The sequence below is a fragment of the Rhipicephalus sanguineus genome, chromosome 9, assembly GCF_013339695.2.
Source record: "Rhipicephalus sanguineus isolate Rsan-2018 chromosome 9, BIME_Rsan_1.4, whole genome shotgun sequence".
NCBI classification, from domain to species: Eukaryota; Metazoa; Arthropoda; class Arachnida; order Ixodida; family Ixodidae; genus Rhipicephalus; species Rhipicephalus sanguineus.
Genome location: NC_051184.2, coordinates 136034730 through 136047616, shown reverse-complemented (window position 1 = coordinate 136047616; position 12887 = coordinate 136034730). Strand labels below are relative to the sequence as shown.

Here is a 12887-nt window from a genome sequence, read left to right as displayed (position 1 = left end):
AGCATACTTCTTGTGACAAAGCCCACGTGCATCTTTAACCATAGCGATGTGAAATTCAGCTCCGAGTCACAGCGACACATACTACCATGAGTGTCCAGGTCGTTCTACGATGTGCTTGATTGTCTGCACCTCAAAATACTTTTTGTACATCTTTCTGAACCCCACAATGTGACCTTTAAACATAGACCTCAATGAACATATACAAAACATGCAAAATTAAAAACACGACTAACCACACAAACTATCATAAATAACCATCAATACACTAGCAAGTGCCCTACTGCCTGGTACCCGCCGCGGTGGCACAATGGCTGAGGCTGTGCGCTGCTGAGCTTTACGACGTGGATCCGATTTCAGTCCTCGGCCTGCTTTGCAGATGCAAGTCAAAGGCGAAAACCCAAGTGTGTCAAGATTTTGGCAAAAATTAAAGAACTCCAGATGGTCTAAGTTAATCGGGGCCCTCCACTACAGCACGCCTCATAGGTTAGGTGTAGCTTTGGCGCACTAAGCAGCCGAAATCTGGAAGCTTCACTGATTACCGCCTGGCAAGATGGGGCAGCATGTGCTGAAAGAAGAAGGCATCAAGCTTTTCGCGCATATCGTCCCACTCGTTCCTGTCGAACCAAATGCGCTCAATGCCAATCCACTTTTCCGAACACACGACGAAATCGCCCCACACGCAGCCAGTGAGGGCCATCTGCCCAAGCACCTGAGCATAATACTCATGGTCTCTGTCCAGCTGCGGTTCACCATTTTCCCCGAACACCAAGGAAAACTTTCTTTTCTTCGCTTCCTCTGGCTCAGAGTCTTTCAGGGAATGGGGGCACTTGACCTCCAACACACCATATGAAAGTTCTTCCGGGTCGTACACGAGTCCGTCTGGTGTTGCACCCAACCAAGGGCACACAGGGTCTACCACAAGGCCGCAATGCTGCACTGACACATTGTGCCCGTAGCTGTTCATGACAGCTATATACCTATCTTTGGCCATGTTCTCATTCCTTATGCCGTATTGCACCGGACGGACGTGCGTGAGGTCCTTCGGCTCAATGAGGTTACGGAGGCCCTTCTCCGTCCATGCCTGCCGCCTGACGACTTGGCCGAAAGTTGACGCAGTCAGTCGATTGGCCCGTGCCTGTCGCCAGCGTTCACTGAGCCGCTGCTGCCTTGAGTTCAGCTCGAGGTCCCGAGCTTCTTCTTGTGACAGCTGGATCTCCTGCACAATGTGGAAGTAAATACAGCATGAGAAAGCGCTACAAACTTTTAACCGCTCAGAGCTTTCATACACTGTACTTTGACTACTAGCAAGACCCAATCAGCTTTCCTGCAGCCTAGCTGGTATGCCAATGTTTGTTTTCGGTACCGTGCTGCACTAAGAAGATTAATAGCCAGTCATCAAAAGACAGATTTAGGAGCCACTTTTAGGAGAGTCAATGGCATGAATGGCAGAACAGCAGCAGCAATGAAATTGTGCTTTTCAATAAGAACAGGCAAGAAAGGAGCACAGTTCCCGGTTTTTTAAGCAAAGCTTGGATAGCTAGGGTTCCATATATTTTTTTGCATTTGGATATAGAAGCTCATGAGGCTGCAAATGTTTTCAAAGCGCAAGGCAATAAAAAGAATCCCCACGTGTGTCCCCTCATGTTTAAAATGGCATATGCAGTGGATGGTGACCGCGCACATAAAAAAGCAAACAACGGGGTGTTTGTCTTCCTCGCAAAAGTAGCCAGAGATTTGGGCTTGAGAGTGGCACACACCCCAACAGAGGCATCGGTGTTTGCACCACGGAATGAATGCGCACCTGAGTCGGGCTCCACCACCTGCCGCCGCAGCATTAGCGCCCGGTGATCCCTATTCTAAAACTCTATTGTTACAATGCAGGTTTGACAAAATCAGAGGACATGCAATCGACAGTGGCCCCAAGTTCGATTAAGTGTAAGTCTTGGTTTATATTACACTGATACATTGAAATGAATCAAAATACGGATTGGGTGGTAAAGCTAGCAAATAGCAAATGTTAGTCTGTAGAAGCACCTATGAGTGAGACTGTTCAATAACCAGACAGCTTAACATCCTTCAAAGTGTAGAACATAAAGCAATGATCCGCACTGATAAAATAAAGCACAGCATTAGTGCTGGGCTTGCTGTAGTTTAAATTGCTTAACCACTATCATCACTGGGGCCATTGTCTTGGCATTTGTAACATTTGGTGGAAGCAAATAGGGCATTCATCATTTTCTCGCTCTCTCTTTTTACAGAGGACTGCATAAGAATATTTCTATGCTGCATGTGCTCTACATCTAGGTCCACCTAATCAGTTAAAAACATGAATGGTACACACTCCACCAGTGCAGAGAGAAGTATCTTTTCTATACTGCACTTACAGTCAACACCCTCCATTCTTCAGCCGTGAATCTGCCGGGCAAGGGTGGTTGTGAGGCTCCATCACTAAACAGAGTCAAAGCTGGCACTGGTGTCACGGTGGCTGCCCCTTGCGAAATGCTGGGTGACATCCACGTAGTGAAGCCTGCAGGGAGTTTTGCCTGCTGGTACGACAGTGCAGACCCCGCAGGCGCAGGCCCAAGCTTTGTGTCCACTGACGGCCCCCCAGCAGCAAGGAGAATGGCAGCAAAGTCGAAGGTCCCGAGGCTCTGGAGGTCCTCTCCCAGGCTATGGATCGCTTCAAGGTGTTGCTGCTCCTTTTGCTCCTCAGCCCGCGCATCATTGGCATGCCCATGCCACCCTAACGTGGACTCCGCCAGTCCACGTTCTGCACGGCCATGGGCCTGATACCTTGTCGTCGGGGGCGCCTCCATTGCTGCGGCAACTCTGTGTATGAAAGCTCTTGGTGGTGCCTCTTTGAAGCCCTTCTGCTTCAGCAGAACAAGGAGGCGCAGAGCCGCAAGAATGTGGCTGCAGGCACCACCAGCCCCAGCGGGGCACTCATAAGTAGAATATGCCACTGCTCCACTGTCGCTTTTCAAAGCCAAGGTGACTTTGTATGGCCGGCCACTCTTCGTCGCACGGGCATTGGCATGCCCATGCCACCCTCACGTGGACTCCGCCAGTCCACGTTTTGCACGGCCATGGGCCTGATACCTTGTCGTCGGGGGCGCCTCCATTGCTGCGGCAACTCTGTGCATGAAAGCTCTTGGTGGTGCCTCTTTGAAGCCCTTCTGCTTCAGCAGAACAAGGAGGCGCAGAGCCGCAAGAATGTGGCTGCAGGCACCACCAGCCCCAGCGGGGCACTCACAAGTAGAATCTGCCACTGCTCCGATGTCGCTTTTCACAGCCAAGCTGACTTTGTATGGGCGGCCACTCTTCTTCTGGCCTCGGTAGCACGTCGCACGTGCATAGACAATCCCGAGAATGTAAGAGCAACAACAACAACAACAAAAGAACTTTGTAAGCTGCACACAGTCAAGTTTGTCATCTTTTTACCGAGTGCCATATCACAAGTACGAATAAAGCTGTCGTGGCACTTGCCATGACAGCTTTATGCAAAGCAACAAGGTTATGCAACCTACTCTCCACAAAGTACTGACTATGTCATTCGGGAAAACCCCTGCGCAGCTGACGTTACAGTGCAATAATACAAAACCTGCATGAAGTGCTTCGATGTGAACAAGCTCTAGTGTAACATCAAAAACACTGCTTTTTATTGACGAGTTGGAAAACCACATGCCAATGCTGCTGAAAAATCTCCAAACCAGCATGCACCGAATGAATCAGATTTTTAAGGAGTCCCACTGTTAACTTACGTTGGCACTTGCGGTGGATCAGTTCCGTTCTTTCTAGCTGTCCTTGTAGACCCGTTTAGTCTAAATGTTTAGTGAACAAACTAGCGTACATTGTGTTTTATACAAAGCAGCATGCGCACTCGTAAAGGCAGCACATTAATATTAGACCAGTAATGCATACGTGCGGACGCGAAATTTGTTTGCGCAAAAAAACTGTTTTCATAGTACGAGCGATGTCCTTCGAGGCATACGCACCGCACCACCGGAACAGCTGCGAAGTTCCTGCGCGACCACGCCTGCTGATCGGACGTGCGAAAAATAAGCGCCAAACCATAGCCTCCTCTTGCCAAACCATAATGACAAGTTATCCAAGCACGTGAGCACGCGTAGTGAAAGAAACACGCAGTGACATGACGACCTCGCCGAGAACGCCCGCACGACGTTAACATCGGCGGCACTATTTGTACGTTGCTCCAAAAGGAAAAGCACTGCATGCTTTCAAAAGGTTACATAAAACGTCGCTTCCGTACCTTGTGTCACAGGCGTTGGTCACAACCGACGACGGCAAGGTGTACGCTTCCACGGTGAAGGCATAAGATTTGGTTTGCTGCTTGGATGACGTCGGCGCCTGGTTTATTAGGTCCGATACAGTGTCGTTCGATATATGCGGCAAGTTTTCTAAACAGTTTGTCCACATCACATGTTCGGGCGCTGGGAAACGTCTTGCTGTGGCCATCGCAGTAGCTCAGCGCAGTGAAGGGGGTGTTCAGCAGTCGTACGGCCGTACTAGCGAACGCGTTTCCGTCGGCCGCTCGCCCACATTAAAATGGCGGCGGGGTCAAAGTGCACAGTGTTGCCAGAGCACAAAGCAATTTCGCATATGATCTATTCACGTTGTGTAACGTCTGGTGTTATTTTTTTTTCACGCAGTAATACACGAGTAAACGTGATTCCTCTTCCGTTTTGGCGTCTGCATAGGGTCTTCGTTCAAAGAAACTCGATTGACCACGCAGGTTGCCGCGCGGGGCAAATCACGCAAGAACCGTGCTTTTCCTTTTCTTTTTTTTTTTTTGTGCGGGATAGGTACAACGGACATCGGTTTCGGCGGTGGTGGCGGCGGCGGGGGAGAACTATATGCCACCAATGTCGGCTGCTGCTTTGAGCGCATAACAGCTTACGCTGTTAAACACGCGCTGTAGGCGAAACTAACATTTGAAGCACTACAAATGATTCGTGTAGATGCACCCTATTGTCCCACACAAAAGGCAAAGAGCGCAGAAACAACTAAAGTGCATGACCGGACCCAGGCCCGTGGCCAGGGCGGGGTGGGGCGGGCTAGGGGCCAGGGCTCCCCCCCCCCCCCCCACGTGGTATTACCAAAAATAAATAATGAAATTACGTGTTTTTCTCAAACAATCAAAGTTTTCAGCAAGTGCCCTCCACCTGCCCGCTCCCGAAAAAAATTCCTGGCTACGGGCCTGCACCGGCCGCACCGCGTAACGGGCCGCACCGCGTAACATAGCAGCGGTCGGGAAAATGCCTTTGTTACGGGAAAAATGAAAATACGCGTATTTCACAACTTTGAAATCGAGCATAAATTTGTTATTCATTTATTTATTTTTTATTGCTGTTTAGCATTTTTCGCTCGACTAGACCTTCGTGTTCGTACTTCTTTCTACTTTTCATTCTGGCAGCCGCAATGTCAGGATATCCGTCGACGGACAGGTAGCGGAATGATGACTCTCGAGATGTCTGGGCTACTTTTCGTTCCTGCGCGGAACTTATTTATCGTGCTGAACATATCGTAAGTGGCGCGAAGCTAGGAACATGAAAAAGGGCCGGAGGAAAGAGACAGAAGAGCGCCAATTCTGTCTCTTGGCGCTCTTCTGTCTCTTTCCTCCGGCCCTTTTTCATGTTCCTAGCTTCGCGCCACTTACGATATGTTCAGCAAACTAAGGCACCAACTCGCCCAAAAACAAGTTCTTCTAGAGTTTATTTATCGTGCTTTTAAACGTTCAAACTTTGCAGTTTTCCTCGAGAAGGCGGTGGCCAGCGGGGCGTTTTTTCCTTCAAGCTTTGGTGATCACCACGACGTCGTATGTGTTTTTTCAGCAAACGCTCGGTTATTTCTTGGTCATTCTTTCGTGCACAGCGTTACTTTATTTGCAGTAAGATATTGCTAGAAAATCTGACGTTTAATTTTTTTTATCAAGTGCGGTTCATCACTAGCTTCAGGGAGCATTTTCATTTACTGAATGGGAGCGAAAAACGTCACCATTTTGGTTATTCAGATAAATGAGAACGTTATTGTGCAGTGTGTTGAATGCATTGCGAACACTTCATCATTCCAGCCAGTCCTGAAGCGTCACTATATTCTACACTCATTTCGTATTTCGTGCCGCTGTATCTGTGTCCGCGTGCGCACGCACGCACAAGCACACACACACACGCGTATATATATATATATATATATATGTGTGTGCGTGTGAGAGAGAGAGAGAGAGAAGGCGTTTGGTTTCTTTTGAAGTGAAAGTCATCGCTCAGTGCCCCCTCAAGTCAAAAGGCATGGCGCTCCGAATTTCCATAAGCATGCTTGAAATATAGTCTTGCCTGATCGTATATATATATATCGACCACGAGGAATACAAGCTCCGACAAAATGTAGGTTGTGTATTTTTCTTCCATGAGAACGGGGAATGATAGATGAACTTTCTGAGCAGTGTTTTCGCTAGCGCCTTCTTGGGGTTTCCAGAGATGCTGGAATGGCGATAATTTACGGTGAAATTGGTAAGCGGTTCTTTATATCTGATAAGCTCCAGAGCATGTTATCCTATGGGATCTTCAATTACAAAATAACGCGTTATACTTCTTTTGATGAGCTTGATATAATATCACTAACGTGCAATGCTCATAACGAAAATTTTGTTTTCAAAGAGTGCACATGGAGAGTGAATTGTATACATTGGCACAGTCCTAAGAAAAAAAGCTTTGATGATCCTTTGACTTTCCGACTAAGATATGTCACTAAAGCTATGCGTACTCCTGCGAAGGGAAGGTGAGTGGCTCAGTATTGATTACTTCTTTTATTCGTAGGAAAGAAAGTCGAATAATTGCGATGGCGTAGGTCTCCATGCTTCGCGCAGGATTTGTTATGAAAAACAACAAACTACTTACCTTAAAAAAAGAGGACACACATTTTCTCCGCTACATTTGATAGTTCAAGTCAATGGTTACAGGCGAATAAAAAGAATATAAAGCGTTGGGCTCGAGACAAATATTACACGGCAGTGTAGTAAAGGGAACAAAGCACCGCAAAAATAGAACCGCAAGAAGGTATCTCGAGGCAAACTACAAGAAAACAAGACGAAACGAAAAAGACGCAGGTCACTTCTATGACGGAGTTCTGCTCTTTAGTTGTTTTTTTTTTCTTATTGCAAGGTCATAACAGGTACTGCTAGAATATTATGTAAATCATGCCAGCAAAATTTGTGAAGTAGGTTTATTAATAAACACCACAGTATCATTTACGGGGGAAGCAATTAATGCTATAGCAACAGCTTATAATGTCACACAAAGTAAGGCTAGCAGCTTACTCTTCCGGATCCAATCTCGCGTGACTCAACGAAGCGCTGGTTTAAGGGAATACGGCCGTGCCAGGGACCGATGTCGTTTTCGTGCTGCCAGTTGTCTAAATGCAAAGTAAGCGTTTAGAGCAGAGCAATTTAACGAGCCTTGTCTTGATGGCTGTCGATATAGCACGCATGCCAGCGACCACGCCCTTCGAGCGACGCAGTCCCTCTTTCACTCCCCTGGTATAATTGCATGCTCTTTACGAACCACTGGCGGGACACTTCCTCTATACTTCACGAGCAAACACCTCGCACGTGTGGTGGTGCTATCGCATGCGCCCTTCGTGCCACCGAGGCGGCCATTTTGTTTGATCTCCGCTTAAGACGCGTTCGTCGCCAGCGCTCGCAAGCTCTTACTCGCGGGTAGACCATACGATGCTATGGGTGATGTTATTAATTCGACTTTATACGGAAAATGACAGTGACGGCGATGGCGAAGCCGATGGCAAAAACCCGTAGAGAGTGTCCGTATAATTGCTATCCGAATAATAATATCTAGAGTTTTACATGCCAGAACTACGGCGTGATTACGACGCACGGCGTAATGAAGAACTGCGGAAATTTCGACCACCTGGGGTTCTAACGTCCACATAAATCTAAGTACACGGACTTCTAGTGTTTCGCCTACATCGAAATGCCTCCGCTGCGGTCGAGTTTTAATCCACGACTTTCGGGTCAGCAGCCCAGCACCGCAGCCACTGTGCCACCGTGGCGGTTGCGTAAGAAGGCTTGCAAAGAACACCTTTTACTGGACATATCTGGGAAATATTAACGGCGAAGTGCGGCGGTGCTTCTTTTGCTTCTTTTGCTATATATTGTTTTCATAGAAGGTTGCAACTATGAAGGAAGGTCTCTCTCACCCTCGTATTCTAGAACGTCCCTTCACTCAACGCTCCACCTTGACTTGAGAAAGTCGATGGGAGCGCCGTTTCTAGGCGGAACAAATCACTGCATATCAGCGATTATCTGCAGCGATTCTTGAGAAGCGCGGCGTCATTTTCGGTCGAACAGCGGCGCTGTGCTCGACTTGTTCAAGTGAAGGACGAAATTCGAGTCGAGGAGCGTTTGTGAATACGGGGGTCAGTCATGCAGCAAGAGAAAGGAAAGGCGGGTGCAATATGTCACGCAGCTAGCCATGGCAAGCCAACCCGTTTTGAAGCCAGCAGTGTCGGCTCCGCCCGTGAATTTTTTGTAAAGGTCACGCAAGAAATGAGATTTGCCCAGATTTGTGGCTGTGGCGCCCAGTAGCTTTTAACCGAAGTGCGCTTGCTCGGAGCAGACCGACCGGCTGACGGAGCAGATTCAAAGACAGAACGCCACCCGGCGTACTAAAACCTATCGCACGTCCTGGCGTTTTGATCACGTGTTAAGCCTGCACGGTGGGCTTCAATCGCATTGCGCAGCGCTCCCTCCTTTCTTTTTCCTTGCTCCATGCATTTCAAAACCGAACATCTCAAAGAGCGAACGCGTCCGGACATGTCCGAACATTGCTCGCCGCACAACACGCTAGCCTACGTCACTGCGCTTCGCCGGTCCCCATTGGCCGCCATTGACAACCCCCTCTCCCACGAGCTCGCATCTGTCTGGCGCACGGTGTAAGAATATACTCAGGTGATGACACTCTTCCCCCAACGCATGGGGAACCGCAATCCACGCGCGTCCAGATAATGTTCGGGTTCTTATCAGATGACTTGCAGTTTCATCGGCGCCGTCTTAGAGGGCGCTACGAAAAGCGGGGCAGTCGTCTCCATAGCAACGCGCATGCTGCTGATAACGTGTATTTTTCTGTGCCATTTTGCTGGATAATGTGCATCCGCCAAGCGGCGTCGAGGGGCGAAATCGAGAGAGCAACAGGAGAGGGCACGGCGAGCGCGGCGGCGATGACGCACCACCACCGTGATTCGGTTACTCGCGCGCGCTCTCCGCCTCAAGCCAATAGATGGCGCACGGCTCAACGGACCGACGACCGAACATTTTCTGGCCGCTTAGGCGCGCGCAGTGTCAACACCTGAATATTCTTACACCGTGGTCTGACGCTGGCTTGCCGCGTCGGAGGCTCTCAGGCCTGCACGAGAGGTTGGCGCGCTGCTCTGGCAGGCGGCTTCTCGTCCGTGCGCTCGACTGCTGCCCTCTGTGTGAAAGTCGTAGCGCCGCTGGCAAGCGTACTCGACCGGTCTTGCGGAGTTTCCCTTTATGGAGTGCAAGCTCATGATTGTCGCACTGTGCTGCATCCTGGGTTAGTAAACCCGTGTTTGTTGACAACCTGCCTCGAGTGCCTATGGCCGCGTTCGTCGAGAGTCGAGGAACCCGGCTGTAGCATCTTTGTTCGCTGCGGCAGTGGAAAACGTCGCGTCCCTTCCCGATCGCCTCGAAGGGTAAGCTTCTCGCAAACCTCTCTCAATATAACTTATGTGGAGATAGGTTTGCGAGTAGCTTATTCGCATAGAAATGTAGAGGACGGAGCCCGGATGTTCTGATATGTAAAAGGAAACACAGCATCAACAGTAACAAAATGGGTCTAAATTGACGTTACGCTCACATTCATCCGCCTCGAAGAAATATTGATTTGAGACTTGCTTGCTTACACAACGAGTGTCTTTCGTCGTTTCTTTTTCTTGCGCCTTGTTGTTTCCTTTGCACTGTTTTTATAAATGCAGATGTACTGACTCGCCCAATTAGCTACCCCACTTCAATGCTGATGAACCGCAAGCTCAGTCTTCTTGTCTCATTTACTATACGAAACATTTCCTAGACTATAGACGATCGTTAAATACCCATTCATATTAGTGTTCCTATATGTAGTGGTCACTAACCGTATACTATGATTGTAGAGAAAGCACAAGCATGAATAGAGCACATTGCCCGCACAGAAACGCAACGAATTGTAGTACACAAAATATTTCGGATATGCTCACAGTAATCTCACAGCTCCGTAAGCAGGAAGCAGCGAATGACGAGTCACACTTCGTCAATGAAACCGAAGAAATGGACACCTAGTAAAAGCATGATACATTTCAATTTGAAAGCAAGAGTCATTTGTCATAATTAATTCCGCGGGAAAAAAATAGCGAAGTTTGCACTAAGTCGTGCAATGCTTGAAGCAGTGAAGCTGCACGATTCTGAAGTCTAATCTGGTTGCCTGTAGGTTGTTGCTAGGCTTTATTTAGGTGATGCTAGGTTGTTTCTATGTTGCGTCTCAGCGCAGGAGGTTTGAGTTAAACCAAAGAAAGTCACAAGCATGACACGGATGCCCAAACTCCAGAGAGAGAAACTCGCGCTGAAACCGAGCGTTCGCACCACCCATGGATCTACGGGCAAGTCGTCGTTCGTGTAGGGCTTCCATCGTTTCGGGGTCTTCTCACAGCCGCCGTTGCCCTTTTCTTGTCCTGGTATTCTCTCGTTGAACATACGCGGGGCCTTCGGCTCGACGCCGTCACTTCGTTGCCGTTTCTTGGCCTAACCGCACCGGATCCGTACTTTGTCGACAATGACAATCTCGGTTGGCCGCACTCCGCGAATTTCCGTAAGTGGCTTCTTCATCGGCAGTGCGAACCTTTCTCGGCCTCCCCATGGCTAATTCTGGCGCGCCGCTGCCCGTGCGTGCACAGGCTCTTCTACGGAACGGATGAGGAGGAGCGCATGCGCAGTCGCCAATGACGCCGCGACATTCGAAGAGCGGCTGCATGCAGTCATCATCATCATCATCAGCCTGTCTACGCCCACTGCAGGGCAAAGGCCTCTCCCATGTTCCGCCAATCAACGCGGTCCTGTGCTTTCTGTTGCCACGTTATGCCTACAAACTTCCTAATCTCATCTACCCACCTAATTTTCTGTCTCGCCCTCACGCGTTTGCCATCTCTTGGAATCCAGTCAGTTACCCTTAATGACCACCGGTTATCCTGCCGACGTGCTACGTGCCCGGCCCATACCCATATCTTCTTCTTGATTTCAACTATGATATCCTTAACCCCCGTTTGTTCCCTGACCCACTCTGCTCTTTTCCTGTCTCTTAAGGTTACACCTAGCATTTTCCTTTCCATCGCTCGCTGCGTCGTCCTCAATTTGAGATGAACCCTCTTTGTAAGTCTCCAGGTTTCTACTGCGTAGGCAAGTACCGGTAAGATGCAGCTGTTATATACCTTCCTCTTGAGGGATAGTGGTAGACTACCATTCATGATTTGATAGTGCTTGCCGAATGAGTCCCATCCCATTCTTATTCTTCTAGTTATTTCACTCTCATGGTTCGGCTCCGCGGTTACTACCTGTCCTAAGTAGACGTACTCCTTTACAACTTCCAGCGTCTCGCCACCTATCGCAAAGCGCTGTTCTCTGCCGAGATTGTTCCATATTACTTTAGTTTTATGCATATTAATTTTCAGACCTACTCTTCTACTTTCCGTATCCAGTTCAGTAATCAGGAGCTGTAATGCGTCTCCCGCGTTACTCATCAATGCAATGTCATCAGAAAATCGCAGGTTACTGAGATACTCTCCATTAACTCTTATCCCTAATTCTTCCCAATCTAGGGCCCTGAAAACCTCCTGTAAACACGCGGTGAATAGCATTGGAGAGATCGTGTATCCCTGTAGTACGCCCTTCTTTATTGAGATTCTGTCGCTTTCTTTATGGAGGACTATAGTGGCTGTGCATCCGCTGTAGATTTCTTCCATTATGTTTATAAAGGCATGCAGTGTCGACACTGCATGCAGTGCCGCCTTTTTCAGTTTCAGTGTGTCAGCAGTGAGTAGTCGGATTTGCCCAATTTCTGTAGCGCATACATGTTCTTGATGATGACGGTTTTATTTACACACCGAAGTTTTTGCAGCCGGCTTAAACAGCTTCACTGTTAAATATAGAAGCTTCGTGGAAGGTCCAGAGAAGTTAATTTGGAAAATATAGTAAGCGCACGTGACGCGGCTGTCTAGAAGCAATAGTTATGCAGCGCAGCGGCGCCATGCTTTTCAATGCCGGCCATGCACACATCAAAAAGAGATAGATGTAAACGTCCAAGGTGCACTTTCCTCAACAGGTACTACAGCTGAAGGCATCGCAATGTTATATTCAAACCTAAGATCACGTGTGCTGGCTGCTGAATACGTGAATTCCGTAGTGTAAGTCGATGCATGCATGGTAAACCACACAGAGGCACTCAATCACGAATGAAAGCGGACGTGCTCGAGCACTTGTCTATGCGGTCGATGAATTCCTTGAAAGCCTTTTCAGATAAACATGACGTGACATCGGGACACTCGATAGCAGCTTTGTTTGTTTACGTATTTATGAGCAATTTTCTGCTCTGTTCTGTTTAGTTAGTTTCGGTGGAAAGGATGACATCTATATTACCTCGGCTACTGAATCTATAAGTTATGCAGCGAAGAAAAAAAAAGGAATGTGGGTACCGAAATCCAAAATGAACAAGTAAGAAAAAACACATAGAAAACTAAAACAACAAAAAATAACATGGCTGTGGAGCAAGGTTCTTTTTCAGATGTGCCTTTCGGATGAACTTGGCCGCCTC

General features: G+C 48.3%; 1 protein-coding gene across 1 annotated transcript; it reads right to left on the bottom strand.

The window, feature by feature from the left end:
• Positions 1–414: 414 nt before the first annotated feature.
• LOC119406105 (uncharacterized) lies at positions 415–4625 on the bottom strand. The gene is given in 5 exon segments (XM_049419306.1): positions 415–1216; positions 2385–2753; positions 3026–3151; positions 3153–3369; positions 4271–4625. Coding segments are annotated over 5 exon segments (1599 nt in total). The 5' UTR covers positions 4477–4625; the 3' UTR covers positions 415–535.
• Positions 4626–12887: the final 8262 nt, after the last annotated feature.